This window comes from Penicillium arizonense (genome assembly GCF_001773325.1).
Source record: "Penicillium arizonense strain CBS 141311 chromosome Unknown PENARI_contig003, whole genome shotgun sequence".
Lineage (NCBI taxonomy): Eukaryota > Fungi > Ascomycota > Eurotiomycetes > Eurotiales > Aspergillaceae > Penicillium > Penicillium arizonense.
In genome coordinates, this window is record NW_019173280.1 from 264,066 (window position 1) to 288,438 (window position 24,373).

General features: G+C 50.2%; 8 protein-coding genes across 8 annotated transcripts; 5 read left to right on the top strand and 3 right to left on the bottom strand.

Annotated features, from left to right (window-relative positions):
- Positions 1-666: 666 nt before the first annotated feature.
- On the bottom strand, positions 667-2,557 carry PENARI_c003G11563 (acyl--CoA ligase; the record flags this gene model as incomplete). Its single annotated transcript, XM_022628801.1, has 4 exons — positions 667-892; positions 952-1,055; positions 1,118-1,406; positions 1,497-2,557. The coding sequence occupies 4 exons, from the start codon at positions 2,555-2,557 to the stop codon at positions 667-669; spliced, it is 1,680 nt and encodes a 559-aa protein (XP_022492038.1).
- Positions 2,558-3,076: 519 nt separating this feature from the next.
- PENARI_c003G06337 (nucleoporin) lies at positions 3,077-8,675 on the bottom strand (the record flags this gene model as incomplete). Its single annotated transcript, XM_022628440.1, has 4 exons — positions 3,077-4,435; positions 4,491-7,568; positions 7,619-8,555; positions 8,608-8,675. 4 exons carry the CDS (start codon positions 8,673-8,675, stop codon positions 3,077-3,079), a joined length of 5,442 nt encoding a protein of 1,813 aa, XP_022492112.1.
- Positions 8,676-9,226: 551 nt separating this feature from the next.
- PENARI_c003G08804 (bifunctional anthranilate synthase/indole-3-glycerol-phosphate synthase) lies at positions 9,227-11,485 on the top strand (the record flags this gene model as incomplete). The annotated part of the gene is made up of 1 exon (XM_022628612.1): positions 9,227-11,485. One exon carries the CDS (start codon positions 9,227-9,229, stop codon positions 11,483-11,485), a length of 2,259 nt encoding a protein of 752 aa, XP_022491789.1.
- A 767-nt stretch (positions 11,486-12,252) lies between these two features.
- On the top strand, positions 12,253-13,451 carry PENARI_c003G01679 (BRCT domain protein; the record flags this gene model as incomplete). Its single annotated transcript, XM_022628114.1, has 5 exons — positions 12,253-12,430; positions 12,488-12,697; positions 12,762-12,797; positions 12,857-12,963; positions 13,020-13,451. 5 exons carry the CDS (start codon positions 12,253-12,255, stop codon positions 13,449-13,451), a joined length of 963 nt encoding a protein of 320 aa, XP_022491639.1.
- Positions 13,452-14,202: 751 nt separating this feature from the next.
- Positions 14,203-15,126, bottom strand: PENARI_c003G11659 (snoRNA-binding rRNA-processing protein IMP4; the record flags this gene model as incomplete). The annotated part of the gene is made up of 2 exons (XM_022628810.1): positions 14,203-15,072; positions 15,121-15,126. 2 exons carry the CDS (start codon positions 15,124-15,126, stop codon positions 14,203-14,205), a joined length of 876 nt encoding a protein of 291 aa, XP_022491421.1.
- A 437-nt stretch (positions 15,127-15,563) lies between these two features.
- Positions 15,564-18,858, top strand: PENARI_c003G05761 (putative regulator of nonsense transcripts; the record flags this gene model as incomplete). The annotated part of the gene is made up of 2 exons (XM_022628399.1): positions 15,564-15,787; positions 15,837-18,858. 2 exons carry the CDS (start codon positions 15,564-15,566, stop codon positions 18,856-18,858), a joined length of 3,246 nt encoding a protein of 1,081 aa, XP_022492103.1.
- Positions 18,859-19,570: 712 nt separating this feature from the next.
- On the top strand, positions 19,571-20,497 carry PENARI_c003G12514 (alpha/beta fold hydrolase; the record flags this gene model as incomplete). The annotated part of the gene is made up of 1 exon (XM_022628861.1): positions 19,571-20,497. The coding sequence occupies one exon, from the start codon at positions 19,571-19,573 to the stop codon at positions 20,495-20,497; it is 927 nt and encodes a 308-aa protein (XP_022491961.1).
- Positions 20,498-22,244: 1,747 nt separating this feature from the next.
- PENARI_c003G05310 (bZIP transcription factor) lies at positions 22,245-23,632 on the top strand (the record flags this gene model as incomplete). The annotated part of the gene is made up of 2 exons (XM_022628368.1): positions 22,245-22,368; positions 22,422-23,632. 2 exons carry the CDS (start codon positions 22,245-22,247, stop codon positions 23,630-23,632), a joined length of 1,335 nt encoding a protein of 444 aa, XP_022491871.1.
- Positions 23,633-24,373: the final 741 nt, after the last annotated feature.

Genomic DNA, 24,373 nt, shown 5'->3' on the forward strand with positions numbered 1-24,373 from the left:
GTAAGGATCAAGGTGACGGATCAGAAACCTTGGAAAAGTGTCTCTAGCAACGAAAGTGTGTGGATAAATTGCCAGCCAGCCCTCTCATCTCAGCTGCCGTTTGACACGCCACCATCGTCTTAGGTATAGTTTAGGGTTAAGAACTATACTGCCTACAGTAAGTAAGCCACTACGCAGACCGCATAGTTCCCTCGATTTGGAATTAACCCGAATAAAAACAGGAAATTCACGATCCCAGAGGCTCGGTTGCGGAGAAAAACCTCCATGTGCTGTCGATCATGACAAAGTTGCATTTCGTCGAGATCGTAGATCGCGACTTTCAGCTGGCGCCTGCTCTTTAGTCTGTAGTTAGGGCCCGCTAAGCGTTCCCGCGCGTCGAATCACAGGGGGAACAGCCCTGCTCGGCTATTATAGGCGCCCCCTTGATGTGGCTAAAGTGGACTAAAGTGAACTAAAGTAAATTCGGGCGTTTTTTCCTTTTCTTTTCGCCCCATCAGGTTTTTAATGGCCTGTCGTGCACTGTTCATGTCCCGACACTGTGGATCTCTCACGGCGGATCTCCTATACTCTCCCGCGGGGTCTTGTAGATACACGATGATCAATATGGACAGTCTACCATTTGTATTTCTGTTTCAACTAACAATTGTAAATATACAAAGAACAATACTAGAGCTTCGCCGCAGGCTTCAATTCCTCCTTAGCCTGCTCACGCAGCTTGTTGCGCAAGATCTTGCCCGATGGATTCTTTGGTATCGCATCGAGGAATACCACTCCGCCTGTAATCCGCTTGAACGCGGAGACCTTGCCCTCCATGAACTGCGTGATATCGTTGGCTGTAGCGGATTGGCCCGGGTTCAGGACAATATATGCCCGAGGACGCTCGTCATTATTACTATTCTTGTTAGAAATGATAGATAGAATGGGAGGCAAATTGCAGACATTGACACTTACATGACTGCTCCGACGACTGCGACGTCTGCTATGGCGGGATGCTCGAGTAGCAGAGCCTCTAGTTCGGCGGGCGCTACTTGGTTGCCCTTGACTTTGATCAATTCCTGCATAAGTTATTGTTAGTTCCGTGTTACTCCCCTCTTCCCTCTGGCTCGCAGGACTATACCTTCATTCGATCCACAACGTGGAATTTCCCCCGATCATCCACATAGGCAATATCACCCGTTCGCAGCCAGCCATCGTCCGTCAGAGTCTCCTTGGTGGCTTTCGCGTTGCGCCAGTAACCCTTCATGATATTCGGCCCCCGCACCCACAGCTCGCCACGCCGGTTACGCTCCAACACCTCAGCACCCTCAGGCGTGACGATCTTCGCCTCACAGTTAGGATTAGGCTCACCGACAGATGCAGAGGTACTGGTCTGCGTCGGATCCCACCCAAGCACAGAACATGTCGCCCTAAAACAAACAATTAGCTCCCAACTTCCATCAAACGAACATGTATATATATGTGAAAGAAAGGGGGAAAAAAAAAAGAAATAAACTCACTCAGTCATCCCCCAGCCCTGCTTAACATTAATCTTCCCAGCAGGCCACAACCCCTCAACAACCTCACAAACCTCCCTCCCAAGCGGCGCAGCCCCACTACCAACAGACTCAACACTAGAAAGATCAAAGTCCTTAACGGCAGGATGTTTAGCCAGCGCAACAACAACGGGCGGCACAAGAATATAATCGGTAATCCGGAACCGCTGCGTATATTCCAGCATGCGCACGAAATCAAACTTGGGCATGATATAAACGGGCGTGGCGCGGTACAGCGCAGCTGCAATAAAGATATTCTGTGCCATTGCATGGTACATAGGCAAAAAGCATAACCAGCGAGCGCGGGTCAGACGAGCCTCGTAATCCGGCTTTAGAGTAGGGAGGTGGCAATATTGGAGCATATTGGCGACGTAGTTCTTGTGGGAGATTTCGACGCCCTTAGGGCGGCCGGTTGTGCCACTTGAGTAGTTGAGAGCTAAAGTGCGAGATGAGAGGGATGGTGTGTCCAGGATATCCCAAGTGAAGGCGGCGCCTTCTTCTGGGTATGCGACGAGGTCGCTCCAGTAGGGGCAGGGACAGTTTGGTGGTGGGGATGTGTGGCCATCGTAGATAGCGTTGTCAAAGGCGAAGACCCGGGATAGAGGGAGATTGGCTTGTTTAGCGGCTTCCAGGCCTGTTTCTAGACTGGCTGTTGCGCAGAGGAGGTATGTAGCGCCGCTGTCTTGGAGTTGGTAGGCGAGTTCTCTGGCTACGAAGGTTGGGTTTGCACCGGTGAAGATGCCACCGGCCATTACTGTACCCATGAAGACTACCGGGAAAAAAAGGTCGTTTCCTGAGAAGAGGAGGACGCGGTCTCCTGGTTGGAGGCCTGCTTTGCGCAGGCCGGCTGCGAGCCGTTGGCTCCAGAGGCGGAAGTCATGGGTTGTTAGGTAGTGGGTTTCTGGGCGGGCTGCTTCTAGGTAGCATTTTTGGGTTTTAGACAGGGCGGCCGTGGGGGATTTGAGGAGGAGAGATGCTAGATGGGTGTCGGGGATGTCAATTGTCCAGCGGGATTTGTAGGGCATCGTGACTTGGCGTGTATAAAGTTGGGATGGATATGTGTGGATAGGCTTATATGCAGTCTAGTAGGAGAGAAAAGAAGTATTTATGGCACTGAGCCCTTCAAATAGGGCTATCCAGCACAATTCGCGTAAATAGTTGATAGTTCATAGTTCCCCCGCATAGTCGGTTATGTATGCGGGGAACCCGAGGCGCTAGTATGGAGCCTCGGTGTTCACACTTATATAGGCTATATATAGTGTGGCTGTTTGCTTTATAAGTGAAAGAAATACTCGAACAGCTTAATGAATCTGTATAGTGGCTATGAATATACCTTGGAAGAACACTGATATAAACCGGGCCGATTGAGCTGGTGATATCATCGGGGGAACTCCGGCTACAGGCTACCCCTACACCAATGAGAATTGGAACAATGCAATAGTTTTATTGAGCTCCGGCATGCATAAAATAATTCATCTGCTACACCCCATCCAGCCCAGGTAATACGGAAATAGTGAAAAAAAGCAAAGGCTATAACGACATGTTCATGAATCCTCCTTGAGACACCCAAGTGCCGCCTTCATCTGATTGACAACCTTCTCCTCCAACCGGTTTTCTGCCCCAGAAGACGAGCTGAGAGGCTTCTTCCGGGTCCATTCAATCTCCTTATCACACGTTGGGACAATGCGAGCCCGCAGAACAGAGCGGCGGCCAAGCAGTTCCTCAATATCTTCCTTGACCTGCATCTTATCCCACTTGAGAGCCTGAATGGCCTGAGTGTCAATTCCAGCACTGGCGCCGGCCTCTCGGTATCGGTCCAGGATGTGGGAGATCAGAGCGAGGGAATTGGCCTCGGAGGCCATGCCAAGCGTTATCCAGTTCGAGGATGGTGCGATGGCGACGCCCGCATGCGCGGTGGAGAATGCGTCCGAGGCACGGGTTAGACGGCCTTCAAACTGGTTCAGGAAAGCGGCAACTTCTGGTGCGGTGCGCATGACACTGTAGAGGAGGTTCAAGCATAGAGGAAGGAAACCTCCAGTCCAGATAGCGAACAGGCGGGGAACTTGATCGAAGGGTCCGAACCCTTGGGTCTGGGAGAGGAGGTTTGTGAGACGGCAGGTAGAGAGCTTCATCAAGACTGCCTCAACGGCCAGGTGTTCTGCGAGCATGGGCAGCGTTGACATCTTGACGAGGATCGAGACACTGTGTTGGGCGTAAACAGGGTCACCTGCCGCGGCTAGTTGATCGGCCCAAGAGAAGAGCGTTGTTGCATGGCGAACAGTCTCGTTCTCCTCAATGTGGTACACGATATGCTCATACAGGCGATCGGCGTTCTTCACTTGCAAGACCGTCTGGAGAATGGCAATGATGATGGAAAAGTCCTTTGTTGTGCACTTTTCAGGCTCGTCGTGCAAATACGTGGTGAGAGTTCTGAAGCCCTGTGCCACAATCGTCTTTACAATTTCCACGATAACCGTCAGATCCGACGAAACCTCGGCCTTCTTGTTGATGACCTCGGGGGCCGCGCGAGAGGGACCGTCCAGGTGGAACTGAAGGGCAAGGAATAGCACATTCAGGAGAGACCGGAAATAATCTGTGTCGTCATGGATCAGAGCATCTTCATACGTCGGGTGCCGGGCTCGCAGTGCATTCCAGGCGATTTCAAGTAGCTGGAAGACCTCGGCACCTCTGGCACCCACCTCAACGAGCAGCTGGAGGAGAGCTTGGGCGAAGTCAACGCGCCTTTGCTTGATTCTTTCAAAGATGGCCTCGGAAGCACTGCTTTCGGTATTGGCGATTAGGCAGTTTTGCGCAACAATTGCCATTGACTTTCGGATTTCGTGATCGGGCATGAAGTCCCTGCAATGCTCGATGGCAAAGAACTTCCAACTGTTGAGAAGATCCTATATCCAGTTAGACACGGCGATGCATGTTAGTGTTATTAGACCAAAGACTTACCACCTGTGCCTCGACAAGAGACAGGTTGATATTGGCGCGCTGGAACTCATCGGCAAACCCACGGTTTCGGCTTCCAGCCCAGGCAAAGTCGTAGGATAGCAGCTTCTCTGCCATACTCAAGTCGTAGTAGTAATCTTGTCCAAGAGTACGAGCTTCGAGGAATGTTCTCTTGAAGTCGTCAATTTTGCAACCCGAGTATCGATTCTCGAAGTTCTTCTTCAAGTTGGCATGCAACGACGAATTGTAAGCGGAAACTTCAACCGCGCCATGAGAAAACCAAGATATCAATGGAATCATAGTTTTGATAAAGCTTCGGTCGTTCACTTCCTTTGCAGAATGCATGTAGACAGCGCAAAGGTCCGCGACAACAGCCGCTATCCGTGTGCTATGGATTTGGTCCGCCACGGGTAATTTGGCGATCTTCAACTTTGAGACGTGGTTGATAATGCTAGTGAAGAACTGGGGATGTTTGCCGAGATGAGGAGTGGCCCACGGCCAGTTTTCTTGTGCACGAGAGACAAATTCGAGCAAGGCCAAAGCCACCTGTGGCTCCAGTTGGTCGATGTGGGACAACTTCTCGAGCGCCATCTGCAGGAAAGGCGCACTTCGCATTCTTAGTCCATCGGAAGAGACCTCCTTCTTCAGAGTCTGACGAGGAGATGCTCCCGTCAAAATGAACACTGCAAGCCACTGCTGGCGCTTGCTGACGAATGTTGACAGAAGCTGCCATATTGCGAGTTGCAAGGATGTATCACCCAAAGGCTTGTCAAGCTGTGATAATACGTCAAGGAACAGGCAGGAGGACTCGGCCCCAAGGTGGCCAACAAGGGATGGTGGCTCGTTGTCTGGAATTGAAGCAGCGCTGGAGACCAAAATCTCGAGCATCGACACAACCGGTAATTTGAATGCATCGTGCAGGGCATAGAGCTTGACAAGAACCGGGCTCGCCTTGAACAACTGTTCCTCCAGAAGGGAGGTAGGCTTCTCAGCCAGTTGCGCTGCCTGCACAAGTCTGATACAAAGCCGCAGTGTTGAATTGACCTGGTTTTCGACTAGGTTGAGGTATCGAAGGTGGAGTGTGGGAGGAGCTTGAAGACCTTCAGTGATCAATCGGAGAATTGGGTTGAAAGTCAGGTCCGTTGTCGACTGAGGTCGCAGCGCATCCAGGATGTAAGCTGCTGAGGTAGAAAAGACACCGGTAACCTTCGAATCCAGCTTGGGACTGTCATTGATCCCATAAGCATAGTACAAAACGCGTTCAAACGATGCAGCAAGCATGGAGTTGACCTTGAACCTTTGTTCAGGTAGGTTGAACCTCCAGCTTCCGTTGCTGTTGAAGATCTCGACCATCACACGGGTGAAATTCAACAAAATGTTTCTCATGACATGAGAAGGAATACCCGCACTCCAATCAGACGCAATTGACGATTTACTTGACACACTGCTCGGGCTCTTCCGCAACACTGCTCGGGATGCCGCATCATCGACGACTGCTTCGACGAAATCGACGCAGCTGACCAGGAACGGATATTCACCAGAGGGAACCTCCATCGCTGAGATAATTGCGCTCATCATGCCACCTTTACCGTCGGACCCAATGAAACTGCTGCGTCCGAGGAATGGCCATACGCGGCTGGGAAGGACCTTGATAAGGGCTTTCATGAAGCCTAAGCATGCCATGGCTGCACTTGAACATTTGGTTGGGTCTCCTCGAGAGCCAATATTCTGCAGGTTGCGCTCGAAAATGTCGAAGACCACTGATATGATGTCGCCCTGCTTAGACAGCCCATCGCTAGCCAATTCCAAAATTCGCTTGCCACTGGTCGCTTCGGTACTTGAAGTCTTAGAATTGGCTATCAGTTCTGTCAAGAGCGCAATGATATCCGTGCCTGTGTCATCGGTCCATCCAGGCGACTGTCCACCATTTTCGCTCCATTCTTCAAGCCAGCTCCCCAAGAAACTCAAGCAGGAGTATTGATGTACCCACTTGATGACCGCTGGTTTCGAATCAGAAATGACCTGGCCAATTGTTTGAGTGGGAAGTTGAGAAGAGCCACTGACAACTAAAGCATTGCTTGATGCTCTCTCGGAATGTTGATGGCGAGATGCAACCTCGAACATTGGGAGGGGTTGAAGCAAAGCCACAAAGTTTGCGTCCTCGTCCTCTCGAATGGTTGCATAGCCTTGGAAATGGGGCTGCATGATCTGCGTGAAGGACTGCATGTTTTCCACCTCGTCTAGGATCTCTGGCAAGCCATCCTCATTCCAACTGTGTCCACTAACAAGAACCCGACAAAGTCGCAGAAAAGGTGAAGTTTCATAAGGGAAACGTGACCGTGCGACATTGAAGATGCTGTCCATCAGAAAGCGGTCTTTGGCAAATACACACTTGGGATCACTGGCGGGCCCTAAAGAATCCAAGTCCCTTAAAAAGCCACTGTCATCGTCATCCAGAATTGCCAGCACGGATTCCACAACATCTGTATACTCCAGATACATAATTGCAAGTCGGATGGAGTCAATGAGGCACAAGCGGATCCACCGGGCTGTCAGGCCATCGTCGACTGCTGACATTGATCCGATCTTTGAAGAGAGGATAGTGATGGTATTGAAAACCGATTCTTTGACTGGATCGGATGTTAAGATAACGATCGATTCCTCGGCAGTGTGTATCGGGGTTCGGGCACAGTCCAACAAGTCTTCCCAAAGCGAGTGTTCTAGGCCTTGGGATGATCCTGCGTGTTGCGTGTTCGATTGGAACGAATCGATGGCTGTGTTAAGCTGCACCTGCTCTCTGGTCTCCTTGTCTTCGGTTGCCAATTCTGCGATAGTATGGAGAATTAAGCCCCACGAAAGTACTGCTGGATTTGCAAGGACGACATCCTCGCACACACCGAGGAAGGTTTCATTGATTTTGGAAAGCTTCTGTTTGGATAAGAAGTACGGTTGCGACGAGTATCCGGAATACTTGCGACTCGTGAGCGACTCAATGACTTCGGGGATCTTAAGGAAGGCCAATGTGGTAAGTGATGCGAAAGCTTGGAGGGGCAGCAGCACTTCCTCTGGTTGCTGACAAGGCTACAAGCGTGTTAGTATGCAAGCTTACACATTATAATTCTGACACTTACCACTTGCTGTGTCTGTAAGAAGCCATATTCGGTCATGAGCTCAAGCCAGGACAGCAGGAGGTCTGCTGTTGGGATTTCCACCGAGGCCGAAAGCTGGTGGAACACAAGTTGCAAGATGTGAACAACTTCTTCCACAATGCTTGTTCTCCAGATGCCTTCAATCTCCTCATTGCTCTCTGCTGCACTCAGCCAACCACCATCACGCCCCAAAGCCGTCAACCGACTGCGTATTGAGGTGATGGATTCCTGGACGAATTGGTTCAATCCTGCACCTGACGATTTGGGCTGGAAAATAGTGGCCCCCAGCTTTTGCAAAGCGAGCTTGCGCTTCGAGCTGGCTGATGAAGTTGAGCCATTGTCCGGAATAAAATCATGCAAGGACAGAGTAAGTAGTTTGCGAAGTGTTTTCAATACATGAGTTGCCTCATAAAGATACAACTCACGCAACCGCAGACGTCTCTGCTCCTCTGTGTCAAATGACGAGATGCCCTCGCCTCGGCCTGTCTGGCTCAGAACAGCGGCCAGGTGGGGGCCGGCCAAAGAGCCACGAAAATTCTCGGTTCCAGTCGCGCTTTGTAGACTCGTCGCCTCCTCGCTAGAGAAGCCGAGGTTGAGGCGCGTCGCTGGGCGGTCCTGCCATTCCAGCACAGCGATCCGAAGAGCAGCGATCTCGTCGATCCCAGCCTTTTCGCTCAACCACAAAGCGTCGGCTTTGATTTCCTGAAGATTGAAGGAGCTTTGGCCATTGGTCTCGACGTGAATAGCAGCAGTTTTGGAATCGAATTCGGATTTGGATTTCGCTGAAGGGGAAGGAAACGGTTTCAAGCTCTCGGAAAGCAGGCGAATGCTGTCGGGGTGTGAAAGAAAGGCGTTGATAGCGCCTCCATCGGCATGGCCTTCAGGGTCGAGGGTGTAAAGAAAAGCTCTTTTCCAGGATCTGCAGCGTGTTAGCATATGCGTATATTATCGTCGGACCAAAGCAGACGCACAAGAGTTGAACGTCCCCGGAGAAGCACTTGTCCAGGGACGGGAAATAGGCCTCCGGGACGGGAGCCATTTGGGGCAATTAGATCATCATAGGATAGAAAGAAAGGGAAGAGCGAGGCGACACCACGGAAGGGCACGAGAGGGTAAAGAAAAGGGTGGAGGGGGAGCGTGGGAAGCTCTTGACTTGAGAGGGAGCTTCAAAAGAATATTCAGCGCGACTGGGTCAACAATCAGGTGCCGACTGGTTGTACGGGCGACTATTGCGGCCACTATGACAATAATATGTAACTGTTGATACTGTGATGATTCAGACAAGATTTTCCCTTCATGAATTGTCAAACTAAATATTAACATTTCTATTCACTTTTTGAACTCTTGTTCCCAAAGCAACATCAATAGAAGTAAAGAAATGCTCATAGCTTATGGCCGCAATTGTTCTCCGTAGCCTATTTGGACTTAATGCCAGGCGGTGAGCGCCGGCATTCAACCCGATATTCTTTCTGAGTCACGTCCATGCGACAGGAACATTTCTGGTCTGATTTGCAAGGAGTCTAGGGTTCTGTGGAAGACCATTTTGACCAATCTATATTCCTAACTCCCAATCCCTCAGCATCCGTGGCTATGGCGGACCTTGTCGACCACTCCCCCCACCATCCCACCAGCGCGGCAAAATTGGCCAGCGCCTCCAATGTCATCCTGATCGATAACTACGACTCATTCACGTGGAACGTCTATCAGTATTTGGTCCTCGAAGGTGCTACCGTGACCGTTTACCGCAATGACCAAGTTACCGTTGAAGACTTGATCGCGAAGAAGCCTACCCAGCTGGTTATCAGTCCCGGCCCCGGCCACCCAGAGACCGATGCAGGAATCAGCAATGCTGCAATCCAATACTTTAGTGGAAAAATTCCTATCTTTGGTGTCTGCATGGGTCAACAGTGTATGATCACTTCATTTGGTGGCAAGGTGGATGTCACCGGCGAAATCCTTCATGGAAAGACCTCAGTATTGAAGCATGACGCCAAGGGTGTCTACCAGGGATTGCCAACTTCGCTCTCGGTCACTCGGTACCACTCTCTCGCCGGAACACTCTCTACCGTCCCTGAGTGCATGGAAGTTACCTCGTGGGCTGAATTGGAGGATGGCAGCGGCAAGAACGTTATTATGGGTGTGAGGCACAAGGAGCTCACCGTGGAGGGCGTTCAATTCCACCCCGAGAGTATTTTGACAGAGTATGGACGTACTATGTTCAGGAACTTCCTCACTCTCACCTCTGGTACTTGGGGCAAACCCCAGACCGCAACTCCCGCAGCACCGGTGGACAAGAAACTCTCTATTTTGGACAAGATCTATGCCCACCGCAGAAATGCTGTTGCCGAGCAGAAGAAGGTCCCTGCATTGCGCCCGGAGGCTCTACAGGCTGCATACGACCTAAACATTGCACCCCCTCAAATTTCATTCCCTGCACGATTGAGGCAATCGGACTATCCACTCTCCCTGATGGCGGAGATCAAGCGTGCATCACCCTCAAAGGGTATCATCTCGGCCGATGTGTGCGCTCCTGCCCAGGCAAGAGAGTATGCCAAGGCTGGAGCTAGCGTCATCTCTGTCCTCACAGAGCCAGAATGGTTCAAGGGCACCATTGATGACTTGCGGGCTGTCCGTCAGAGCTTGGAAGGACTTACTAACCGACCGGCAGTTCTCCGAAAGGAGTTCGTATTCGACGAATATCAGATCTTGGAAGCACGCCTGGCCGGTGCTGATACTGTTCTACTTATTGTGAAGATGTTGGACATCGAGCTCTTGGCCAGACTGTATCATTACTCTCGCAGTCTTGGCATGGAACCTCTGGTTGAAGTGAATACACCCGAGGAAATGAAGATTGCCGTTGATCTTGGTTCCCAAGTGATTGGCGTCAACAACAGAGATCTGACGAGCTTCGAAGTTGACCTCGGAACCACAAGTCGCTTGATGGACCAGGTCCCTGAGAGCACAATTGTGTGTGCTCTCAGTGGAATCCTGGGACCCAAGGATGTGGAATCATATAAGAAAGAAGGTGTCAAGGCAATTCTTGTTGGCGAGGCTTTAATGCGGGCCCAAAATACCTCTGCTTTCGTCGCGGAGCTTCTCGGTGGTTCCGACAAAGATCTTGGCGGTGTCTCGAGCTCTCCATTGGTCAAGATTTGTGGTACTCGTACCGAAGAAGCAGCTGTCGCCGCCATTCAAGCGGGTGCAGACCTCATTGGCATCATCATGGTTCAAGGCCGTTCGCGTCTTGTCCAAGATGATGTGGCCCTTCGCATTTCCCAGGTTATCAAGTCGACACCCCGTCCAGCCAATGTCCCATCACAGCAATCAACAAAAGCTACGCCACTGGAATGGTTCGACCACTCTACTAATGTCTTGCGTCATCCTTCCCGCGCACTTCTTGTGGGTGTTTTCATGGACCAACCGCTGTCATATGTCCTTTCCCAACAACAAAAGTTGGGACTCGACGTTGTGCAACTGCATGGCTCTGAGCCACTGGAATGGGCCAGCTTGATCCCAGTCCCCGTCATCCGCAAATTCGCTCCCGGCGACATTGGCATCGCACGCCGCGCATACCACACTCTTCCCTTGTTGGATTCCGGTGCGGGAGGCTCCGGTGAGCTGCTGGAAGAATCCGGTGTGAAAAAGTCTCTCGATAGTGACGACGGACTGCGCGTCATTTTGGCTGGCGGCTTGAATCCGGACAACGTGGTCGAGACCGTGAAGAAGCTGGGCCAGTCTAGCCAGAAAGTAGTTGCTCTGGATGTCAGCTCAGGCGTCGAGACCAACGGCTCCCAAGATTTGGAGAAAATCCGGGCCTTTGTGAAGGCAGCCAAAAGCATTCGGCAATGATTAAGGAACCATACTTTTCATTTCTCGGTATATTTTTTTTCGGCCTCAATTCCTTACTTCATTTTCAATGCATCATGAATCTATGCTTTAGATGAATACACCATCAGCCATTTCGGTTTTTATATCTTTTCAGTCCACTCTCACTTGCGCTGGTTTGATCATATACCAGTGGAAACCCCAATCCTCATTGTTCTTGTACCAATATGTCCCTTAGTACCTTCCAACATAGTCTTTCTTCGCCGTTCTACTTCGTGCATCGAACCACCGTCGCTATCGCAAAATCTCAACCAACTAGAACCACAGGCAGACCAGCAGCGACTGGAGACAGTCGTCTCAGTCTTCTCAGTCCCTATTGGGATTGCCTCTTCTAGGCGTGTTTCATATCGACTCCATATTCTCGAAGAATACTGAGGCCGTCTGCGTCCTTCTTCGCCTTCGTTCACTTTCACTTGATCTGATATTGCCCCAAGGGGCTTTTCTGACTCTTCCTTCCATCAGGATCGATCGGTGATGCCTAGCATCCTACTTACTCTCTCTACCTCCACCCTTGGCGAACAGTTATTTGCTTTCCTCCAATAAACCGGGCATACAGATCCCAGGAATTATTCGGAGAAGCTGAAAAGTTCTCTTTGCAATACATCTGGGCCTCGCCTTCAATATACATTTTCGAGGACTTTTCGCCCTCAGCACCAGTCCTTCAAGCAGCAGAGACCCAGAACGCTCACGAAAATATCCAACAAATCCACCAGCTTTGGCTGATCTCCACAATGGGGAAGACATTTGCGCGCATTCATGCCGCAATCACAGGCAAGTTTGAGGGTGGCATCGGCGAGAAGATTCCGCAGTGGATACGAGCAAATGGGGGAGAGTTCAGCCGGGACGTCAATCCTCGCGTCACTCATTTGATCACAACGGAAGAAGCCTTCAAGCAAAATGTCGAGCCAGGTATGTTTGTGTCATCGCGAAACCCCGTCGAAGTATTGAGCTAAGAACCGAATACAGTGAAGGATGCGAACAAGCTCGGGATCAAGATCGTCAGCTACGATTGGCTTGATGACTCGCTTTTATCCCTAACTCGCCGGCCCAAGGGTGAGGGACTTTACCTTTTGAAGAATATCGTCAAGGCGGCGGCAAAGAAGGCAAAAGTACCCAAGACACTCAACAAGGTTGCCAAGTCTCAGGCTAAGCCAAAGGCCCCAAAACGTCCTATCGGTATTTTTTGCTCTTACTCTGTTGAAATCCGGTCGGCGAATGCACTGATATTGATATATTATAGTTGATCCATTCATCAAACCCAGAGGCAAAAGAAGAGGTAAGTACTGCTCCGCCATCATATCAAATATCAAGCTAACGTTTATTTGAACCTTTCAGCGGTGCGTCAAGAATACTTTGACAGCTTCACGGGAACCCTCTACAGTGCCACCATGTTCCGCAGAGCTCAACCATCAACCACGGCGAGAGAAAAGTGCCAGCTGACAGTAAGTGATGACCACCATTACAGTGGCAGTAAAGAACCATTACTGATCAATTCAAGGTCTACGAATCACTTTCTGAGCCACACATGTACTCAACATACATCAAATTCAGCCGTACCGGCAAATCCTCCGTCGAGGTCCTGACCCCACCGAGAAACAGCGTCCAGCTCGCTGTCAACATCTTTAAGATGCACTTCAAGATTCATACTGGCAAGGAATGGGAAGACCGGGCTGATGGAAAGATCCTACCACCCAAGAAGGATGCTGATGGAAAATCTTTGCCGGAACATGCTGGTTGGTTCTTCCTTGAGGAACACAGAAGTATTCTCGGCAGCTTCATGATGGGTTCGCAGAACATGGATACTCGTGCAGCGGATGACAAGACTGGAACCAATGCCTTGGCTGAGCAGGGAAAAAGCGATACCTCAGTGGAAGCGATGATCGATCTCGAGGGCGAGGAAGAGGAAGAGCGCTACGGCAACGGAGAATAGGCAGATAGTGGCGCCAGTGGTGAGAAGTCCGAGGAAATGGAGCTTGGGGATGGAGATTTCATCGCGAAGGAGTCTGATCAGGAGGGCGATGGAGCCGCAACCCAGGCCATGATTAAAGTGCTGGTATAGTGCCACTCATGAAGTATTTACATAGCCTCCACGAAGAATGATATTACTAGCTTACAGCCTTTGGGGTTAAAAAGGTACAACAGGGGTCATAATTGTGGTGCCATGAAGTATTGAACGGTCTCTACATGAAACTCTCGAAGCGAGTATACTGTTTACAGAAAGTTTTCACCCTATATTGGCCTCTCTTTTGCCACTCTTTTTTGCCCTTTTTCGAGTGCCTCGGGTTCATCATTTAGGCTCGTGTTTTCCAATCACTAACATTCCAGTAAACCATCCTATACGCCTAAACACGGCCAATCAAGGTCGAGCTACAAAGTATACGTGCACGTGACGTCGACATGGCTCCCTTGGGAACTTAAACCGTCCAAGGTAGCTAGTTTTGCCAGTCGATTTACCGTCAATTAGCGTTGTGGTGTAGATTTGATGCGTTGCATTCCATTTTGGGATCAAAATATATGATCCACATCATTTAAACAGGGTATAAAGACAATAACACAAGAAAGAACCCTTCTAATTGCCCTTTAACACCAGATACGCCAGTCGATCATCAATTTGACGATGTAAGGTTCTGTCTTTTTGACCACCCACGCCACAGACATTGAAGTGATGCGAATATGAAAGATTACAGGTAATCCTTCTTCTTACTGGTTCTTGTGTATTGAGTAAGGGCCCACTCAACATCACCGCTAGAGCCCTTCTCCAAGGTGCCTCCACGGATTTCGAACAGGCGCATAGTCATGCGTGGGCCAACCTCGGCCAGCTCCACATCGCGGTATCCAGTCTTGACAAAGACATGGTGGCGCACCTCGATGTTATCATCCTTGTTCACAAAGCTGACAACACGGTTGCCGACCTTGCCAGTCTCACGGGGCGGGAAGAGATGCTTCAGGATCTGAACAACACGGGCACCCAGCTTAGTGGTGAAACCCTCAAAGACCAGGTGCGGGTAGCTCTCCGACACGGTACCACGAGCAGAATTCGGGATATCTGCGCGCAGAACGACGTTGTGAAGGGAGAAGCTGGCAGTCGGGCCGTGGGGGAGATGTGAAATGGTGAGGGCGGTGGGAGTACCACGGTGCTCGTGGAGGAGGAGCATGTCTGTCAAGGCGGCGGAGGTTGCGCTGGAGACCATATCTCCCAGAACGAGGGTTCCACGGTTGAGACGGATAGCAGTGGGGAGAAGAAGACGGATTTCCTTTGCGAAGGCACCGAGGCGAGCAGAGGGGGAGCGAGAAGTGGTGACCAGAGGACGGGGATCGATAATTCCGGATGTTAAAACGTATTCGTCGTCGATGTCCATCTCAGTGTCGTCTTTTGATTCGTCATATTTGAAGTCCGCTCGAAGAGCCTTATCGTCTGCAATCGTGGGATCCAAAGGCTTTCCAGAAGCCAATGAAGCTTTCAGCTGGGCTCTTTTCTCAGCAATGGAGGCATCGCGGAGCAGCAGAGCTCTCCGGTAGAGATAATCGCGACGTTCGCGGGTTTGACGGCGCTGTAGACAATGAGTATAATGTCAAATTTCCATGCGATGGGTACTTACCAGCATTTTGTCGAGTTGGAGAATGTTGAAGTGAGAGGCGGGTAACTTTTTTTTTCTTAACTCCGGGGCTGCGTCTTTGGCTCGTCTGCGTAGCCGGAGTGGGATCGCACCGATAAAGAATCTGGGTTGCGGAGGGCTTCTCATCTAGACAACCTCACCTCTCTTTTGTTCGAGAGAGCTTGATGTATGAGATCACACAGACTTTCTGATGATATATTGCTAATGCTTACATGTCTAGTTCTCACCCCGCTCCTCTACCCCTCCGGCCCTGACTGCAACCCTCCAAGGACGACCGGATTGTCCTCTACGCTCTTTTATTGCTTACGACTTTCAACTCCTTTTCTTGCTTTCGCTTGCGCTTTCAGTTTTTCAGTTTTTGTTTTGCTTTCGCGCTTCTTTCACTCCGAACCTATCACCGCCAACTTCCCAGATCAGCATTCATAATGAGCTATCGGCCGGAAGATCCCTCAACGGGAGTGGAGATTGATGAGCATGACCAGACTGCACTTGGCCGCGCAAGGCCGAGGCTTCACGACGACGAAGATGAAGGCTCCGATACCTTTGAAGACGACGATATGGAAAGCACAGTGGGTGCGCCAGTGAATGGGAACCAGAAGAACCAAGGACATGGCGATGAAGAAATAGAGCTTCCTGTCCATGCATGCGCGTGAGTCTCGCCTCTCTTCTTTATATGAGATTTTACTAAGATTTAATAGATACTGCGGCATCCATAACCCCAGCAGCGTCGTCAAATGTCTTTCATGTAACAAATGGTTCTGCAGTGCTCGTGGAAACACCTCCTCGTCCCATATTGTCAACCACCTTGTCCGCGCTCGCCATAAAGAAGTTCAGCTTCACCCGGCATCCTCGTTGGGTGATACCATCCTCGAATGCTACAACTGTGGCACCAAGAATGTGTTCTTGCTTGGATTCATCCCCGCCAAATCAGATACAGTGGTTGTGCTTCTTTGTCGTCAGCCCTGTGCCTCTATGCCTTCCTCCAAGGACATGAACTGGGACACTTCACGCTGGCAGCCACTTATCGAGGACCGCTCTTTCCTCCCCTGGTTGGTGGGAGCGCCCACTGATCAAGAACAACTCCGAGCCCGCCACCTCAGCCCACAGGTTATTGCCAAATTGGAAGAAATGTGGAAGGAGAACAGCAATGCGACCCTCGAGGATCTTGAGAAAGCCACCGCAGTAGATGACGAGCCTGCCCCAGTTCTACTTCGCTACGATGATGCCTTCCAGTACCAGAACATATTTGGACCACTCGTTAAGATCGAGGCTGATTACGACCGCAAGTTGAAGGAATCCCAATCTCAAGACGGATTGATCGTGCGCTGGGATCTCGGTCTTAACAACAAGCATCTTGCTAGCTTTGTCCTGCCCAAGCTCGAGCTGGGAGATGTGAAGCTGGCTGTTGGTGATGAGATGCGCCTCAAGTACAACGGTGAACTGCGTCCCAAGTGGGAAGGAGTTGGATACGTTATCAAAATTCCTAACAACCAATCTGATGAGGTGACCATTGAATTGCGCGCCAAGGGCGATCACAAGTCAGTTCCAACCGAATGCACTCACAACTTCATGGCAGACTATGTCTGGAAATCCACTTCCTTCGACCGCATGCAATGCGCCATGAAGACATTTGCCGTTGATGAGATGAGTGTCTCTGGTTACATCTTCCATCGCCTTCTTGGTCATGAAGTTGCGGCTGCTCCCATGAAGACACAGATCCCGAAGAAATTCAGTGTTCCTGGTCTGCCTGATCTGAACGGCAGTCAGATTAACGCAGTGAAGAGTGTTCTGCAGCGCCCCCTCAGTCTGATCCAGGGTCCACCTGGAACTGGTAAGACCGTCACCTCAGCCACCATCATTTATCACCTTGCCAAGATCAACGGAGGTCAAGTGTTGGTTTGCGCTCCATCCAACGTTGCGGTTGACCAGCTTTGCGAACGTATCCACCGAACAGGTCTCAAGACTGTCCGTGTCACTGCCAAATCCCGTGAGGATGTAGAGTCTGCCGTTGGTTTCCTTTCACTGCACGAGCAGGTTCGCATGAACGACAGCAACATTGAACTGGTAAAGCTCAACCAGCTTAAGGCTGAACTCGGTGAGTTGTCTAGCCAGGACGAAAAGCGCCTGAAGCAACTTACCCGGTCTGCCGAGCGCGAAATTCTCACCAACGCGGATGTCATCTGCTGTACTTGTGTGGGTGCAGGCGATCCTCGTCTCTCCAAGGGCAAGTTCCGTACTGTTCTGATTGACGAGTCTACCCAATCCGCCGAGCCGGAGTGCATGATCCCGTTGGTTCTTGGTTGCAAGCAAGTTGTTCTGGTTGGTGATCACCAGCAGCTTGGCCCTGTTATCATGAACAAGAAGGCCGCTAAGGCTGGCTTGAACCAGTCTCTGTTCGAGCGTCTCGTTATTTTGGGCTGCTCTCCTATCCGTTTGAACGTTCAGTACCGCATGCACCCGTGTCTTTCGGAGTTCCCCTCGAACATGTTCTACGAGGGCTCTCTGCAGAACGGTATCACTATTGCTGATCGTGTTCGCCGTGATGTGGACTTCCCCTGGCCCATCATTGATGACCCCATGATGTTCTGGTCCAACCTGGGCAACGAAGAAATCTCCGCCTCGGGAACCTCGTACCTGAACCGTACCGAAGCAACCAATGTTGAGAAAATTGTTACCCGTTTCTTCAAGGCAGGTGTGCAGCCCAAGGACATCGGTATCATTACTCCCTACGAGGGACAGCGTAGCTACATTGTTAGCTCGATGCAGGCAAATGGTACCTTCAAGAAGGAGCACTACAAGGAGATTGAGGTCGCATCTGTCGATGCCTTCCAGGGCCGAGAGAAGGATTACATCATTCTATCTTGTGTGCGTTCCAACGACCACCAAGGTATCGGTTTCCTGAGCGATCCTCGTCGTCTCAATGTCGCCCTTACTCGTGCTCGTTTCGGTCTGGTCATCCTCGGAAACCCTAAGGTTCTCTCTAAGCATCCCCTGTGGAACTGCCTTCTGCAGCACTTCAAGGAACGACACTGTCTCGTCGAAGGACCCTTGTCCAACCTTCAAGAGTCTTTGATCCAATTCAGCCGTCCCAAGCAAGCCTACAGAGGCCCCCAGCGCTTCCAGATGTCTTTCAGCCAGGCTAGCAATGCCCCCAACAGCGCTGTCAATGGGCGCAACGGCCATCGCAATGAGTATCATGACTCTGGATCTGTGGTCGGCTATATCCCCGACGATGTGTCTTCAGTTCACTCATCTGCTCTTGGTGGCGTTGGTCTTCCCTCTGGTTACCCGCCTATGTTCCAAAACTTCGGCGATGGCTGGCCTTCCGTCTCTGGTGGTCGCCGTGCAAACGGTGGCCGAGCGAAGGGGGCTCCAAGTGTGGCTGGAGAGTCCGTCGCTGCCACTGAGTCCGACGTCACCAGCAGCATTGTTGATGGACGTAGCGTTGACCAAGGCGGTGTCAGCCTCGCTGGCCTCAGCATCAACGACATGAACAAGCAGCCCAGTTTGAGCCAATCTGACCGTCTGAAGCGCTATGTGGAGTCTGGTGGACGCGAGCCTTACAGAGCTGGAGTTCCCGACAATGGAAGCATCTTCGGAGGTAGCTCAGCCAGCATTCGCGTGACCCGCGGTGCACCCGGTCAGAACATTCACGATGACGATGACGCTCGCAGTGTCTCCACTGCTTTCGCCAGCCAGGTCGGCGGTAACTACGACTGAGTGAACACCCTCGTATAAAATACGTCTCAGGGCAATCTCCAACAGATTCATTCTCCTATCACTCGGAGAAACAATGTCCGCAATAGCTACCAGGGTTCTTTCCAACAGAGTCTGCCCGCCAGTTTCTTCCATGCCGATCAGAACTTTGGATCGGTGAAACCAGGACTTTTCGGATGCTCATTCTTGGCTTCGCTTAACTGCCAGAAGAGCACCGGTACGTCGGTCGAAGGACAGCCCTGGGTCTGATCCCTCGTCATTGCCACCTCAGTATTCCTACAGAGCGTGACTTTCAGACGGATACGACGATGATCGCCCAGTATTTTTCTGTTCAAGAAATTTACAAGCGTCTCACCCGTCGATTTTCGATGCTCAGTTCAGATAGCCCCGGTAGCAATTACCGGGCGACTCTGCGAATGTTTCCCTGCCCCTTGGCCTTGATTCATACTTGCCACAGTAACTCTATCGCTAAGACTGTCAGGTATCTAGCTCAAACAAAATCAATGCCAATTATCATCCCAATCGTACTCGTATACGTAGATATGAAATCCAATATTTTTACCTCTAATTATCAAAGTACCAAGTGATTCATCGGCTATATAATTTACTCGGTATTCTTAGGGCTAATCCGTTGCCCCGCTTTGGTCCCTTCAGCCCCCTCATACCTCAACATCAAGTCCTGGAATCTCCAAATCAGCCAGCCCGATCAGCCAAGATGGAGACCTCGATGATTTCAATCGGGACACACCGGCTCTCCTACTCAATCACTGGTACCCCGCGAGGCCCCGATGATCCTCTAGTGGTAATCATCCCAGGATCAGGCGATGTCGCCTCCAGCTACACAGCTCTAGAACCACTAGTATCCCAATTCGCCCAAATACTCCTATACGACCGCTCAGGTCTAGGAAAAAGCGAAAGCGGACCGAATCGCATCACGGGAGTTGCATCCGCAATAGAATTACACAGCCTTCTCCAAGCAACTCAACAACAAGGTCCAATAATCCTAGCCGCCCATTCCTACGGTGGTCTCGTCGCAAGAGAATATCTACATCTCCACCCAGAAAGAGTCTGTGGAATGGTTCTCTTCGAAACCGCAACCGAGAACAACCTCGATTTCTTCCAAGTCCCGGATCCGAATATTGCCGCCGTACTAGGTGACCTCAAGTTATCCCAGATCACAGGCTTGCGAGCAGACTCAGTTCTAACCCGAGATCAATGGCGGCAAAGGGCTATGGAGATGGCGCGTGGTGCTGTTACCGGAGAGGCAGAAGCAAATTCTGCTGTGGAAGTTTGCCAGACACTTGGCGAGAAGAAGCAGTTTGAACGACAGGCTTTAGGTGATAAGCCTTTGAGCGTGATACTTTGCAAAAGTGTGACGGAGTATGAACGGATCTTTGAGAAGGGCGTCGAAGCGGGTAATGGGACGACAGCGCAGCAGAGGACGTTTCGGAAATTGTTGGATGGGTGGGAGGTAGCTGCAAGGAGGCTAAGTGAGGAACAGTTGCGGCTTTCTTCGAGAACTCATTTTGTTTATTTGCCAGACTGTGGGCATAATGTTCATCTTATCAGACCTGATGTTGTGGCTGAGGAGATTCGGTGGGTGCTTGATATGCTACGGGACAGAGGTGTTCAGAAGCTTTAAATTTTATCTAGGGCTACCTCGGCATTTTCACCCAGTTGATTTTGTGCGTCAGATAATGCGTCCATGTGCCTACCTGGTGCAAGACCCAAACTTCAAGGAGCGTATACCACTGTCCGTCTCTCGGCATTCGAACACCCCCAAATGGTAGTCTTCTCGTGACCTGGGTTCCGGATCTTTAATACCTATTACCAAGGAGGTCTGCGCTGGGTAAGGAAAAGTTTACATCGAGCAATTCTCTTCATCTAACGAAATCACGTTGTATTTCCTTCCTCCCGAGGTCTGATGTGAATCCGTTCATCCTCTCAATTGATATTCTTTCTTGTTGATGTAAGTGCAAGAACACCACAAGGTCTATCACAGAAGCAATCAATATATTGTTTCTTCCAAGTAATATTCATAACTTTGTTCTGGAACTCATTCATCATCTTCATATCCTCCGCCGCCATCGTAAACAGGAACCTTCCCTAGACCAACTGACGGACAAATCTCATGCATGGAGAAGCAAGTGAGTTGACGAGCCGCTAGGTCATAGAGACTATCAATTTGTACTCTCATGAATCCCCGATAGAGGTTGGCGCAATAGCTATTACTCTCCGAATAGCTAGGATCAATTATTCCCACGAACCCCATCCTACTAACCATGCCCATCGTACTCCCACCCCTCTGAACCTCAGGGTTATCGTAAGCCCGCATAATCGATTGCAAGCAGTTTCTGTCAATAACAAGACATGCCGTAAACCGAGGTACATCATCTCCGACTTCAACCCCTAATGATTCTAAATGTGCGTTGAACTCTGCACGGATCTGGTCCGATGACGCCCCGTCCCAGCGCTCTCGATCTTCAAGAATGACGCTCTTATATGTCTCCTTAATAATAGTTTCGGGGAAAGGGTCTTAGCCCGCGTACCGCTTTCCATCGATGTGATCGATCTCCCAATGGATATAACGGGTAATCTTATCGAGACAAAAGGTCCACACTTCATCTGATTCAGGGGTATAGACAGTGCGATAAATAATAAAACCCCAAGGCCACTTAAAGTTGCCTATAAAGTTCACCGATGTACGATCATCGTCTTTCCACCAGGGCTGCTGAATCCAGCGTGCTCGGCGTTCATCGTGAGAATCATAAACTCCGGATGAGTCCAGCGTTCAGGCCAAGAAGGGTGGTGGAATGACTCGTCGTCCGAGGACGAGTCATTCGCTATGGAAACATCTGGTTGAGACATGGTGATAATTGGTGTGCACAGGGGTGCAATGAGGAAGTTGAGTGAAGTGAGACAAATATTTGGGAAGAAATGAAGGGCGTAGACAAGTGTCTTGGCAAAATTCCTAGACAATTTAAAGAGGTGATTTCGATCCGCTCTGTAAGCGAGACTTGTAGTCCCTTGTATTGAGTTACCAGAGTAGGACTAGTGGCGACTGAGTGTGGATATCGTGGGGAATTTGGCGTTGGATTCTACAAAGCACAAACCTGACGATTCAAAGATATAACTTATACCAAGTACCAAATCTTGTATATTCGTGGGACAAGTCTATTGAGAGTTATCCTCAAGCGTTAATCGAAGTCCGTGCCGACAATTGATCTCCAACGTGCTTGTATTTGGCTGTTGCTGACGTACCCATTTCACAGCCTTGGAGCTTATTCTGACCACACCTCATCTTCTTTTACTCGCCTCGATCGATCGGCCAGACTTGGGCTTCTCATTACGCCAACATATTTCTCGACCAAATTTGGCTCTTTGATACGATGTCATCCCTGACTCAAGGGGACGTGCAACAGAGTGAAAGCGTGGCAAAGGAGAAACGAAAACCCGTCCGTCGCGATCCGGAGAAGAGACGACAACAGAATATCAAGGCTCAGAAAAAATATCGTGAGCTTACGCTTGGTAGTCTCTGAGAGTTCGAGTACTGATTATTTGCTTAGGGGAAAAGCTTCGTGAGCGCCTAAACCATCTCGAGGCACTCGAAGCCTCGCAACGTGGTTCTGTTGAAGAAATACTAGCTGTGAGCACAGCTACATCTCAAGCGACTATAACTGAGGGATCATATATCACTACACAAGACCCATCAATTTATGATACTTCAGTCATATACGCTCCCAGTCTAACCTCAGGGACTCAGGATTTCCATCACATTGTCCCACATTTCGAGGATAACTGGTCAGCATTGAGTACGTGGGACTCCACGGCAACTATTTCACAGTCCGACGGCACCTCAACAGTGCCAAGCATATGGGGATCTGCAACACATACCTTACAATCAGAGAACAATACACCACCATCACTAAGTCCATGGGACACCACAGCACTCTTTTTACGGTCATTCGGCACCCAATCTACAACGGGAGTGTCGGATCCCATAGCCATAACCCACGTCGATCCTTCAGTTGTGATGTGCGAAAAACACAATGACAGCTCAGACCCATACTGGACAACGAACATAGATTGTGGCTGCTCTATTCCACACATCCAAATACGAACACAAGGCCCGGATCCATTTACCCTGAGAGGTTTCCGACTTTTGAGTTTCACACCGACTGCACGTATAGCAGATCCATATGTCAATACCCTTCGGCTCGAAACGGTGTGCACAATCGCAGCATTGTTCAATCTGGGGATGCATATTGGTATTACCCAGGAGATGATATGTGCTGAAGATTGTCGCTCGCCGTTTTACCGCTCCGGCGCGAAGTCTGATCATCCCATTGAAGCAAATACCATTGGCACGGTGAAGGGAATCTTCAAGGCGCTGAAGCCGGATCTGAGACCCAGCAGTGAGCAGATTACCGTCGAGCACCATCCATATATTGATATTCTCCCCTTTCCGACATTGAGGAAGAACCTCATCAGGCACCAACATCTAGAAGAATTTGACGAGGATCAGTTCTTTCTCGATCTTCTGACTGGCTTGGTATGCTGGGGAGGGGCAGGCGTGGGGAGGAGGGATCGAGATCAGTCCACTGGGTTTGCTTCGACAGGTACACCGTGGGATGTCCGCAGTTGGGAAGCTAAAGTGTGGTTTTTGAAGAAGTATTGGACACTGCTAGGTGGAGAAGATGGAGAGCTTGTCCGGCAAAGTGAGTGGTGGCGTGGTATTCGAGGGGAGGACACGCCGACGGAAATTGAAAGCGTATAGCAAGACGAATATTTGGTGTCAGGCAAATCACTCAGTTAGTGAGTCTTACTCTTCAGACCAAAACATTTATAATTTACTTCGACTTTTTCTTGGTCAAAATCACCTTTCTTTCGCCTTTTGACAAAGCCTTGGTGTTCAGCATCGTTTAGACCTCATCCAAAACAAGGATGGAAACTTGGTATAAGCTAGGAATCGAGTTCGAAAACCTACTCACAGCTGATGAATTTCCCCGCCTTGGGCAAGGTGACGAACTGCCTTTTTCTCGATATCTGCATAATCTATTTTGAATATGCTATTGATGTCCTTCCCCAATGGCTCGACGAGACACCCCGGCTGCTCCATCCACGGAATAGCTGGGTGAGTGCATCTCTTGAAGAAAACTCATTGACTGAGTGTTGGGATTGCATCCGTGAATGTAAAACCACTGATAATCTCGTTCAGGTCAAGAACAACAGTTTCAAATACTCTGCTTGGAAATTTTGTCCTCTCTTGAGTTTCCGAGGAGGCCGCTGCAATGCCAAACGGACTATCGAGTTCCGAAGAGCGCCATGGATAACAAGAGCAGATGGGTGTTTGGCATGGGTGGAGTTTGTTGTTTCTTTTATTCATGCCTCCATTTTTCCCAAGGCGAAGTTGGGTCGTTACATGCTTCGTGAATACAAGCTGGGGGTCAGTGGCTTGTTTCAGTACATCACGAGCGTTCCGCTTCCTGGCTGCAATCGCGGGAGTTTGGAAAGGCTT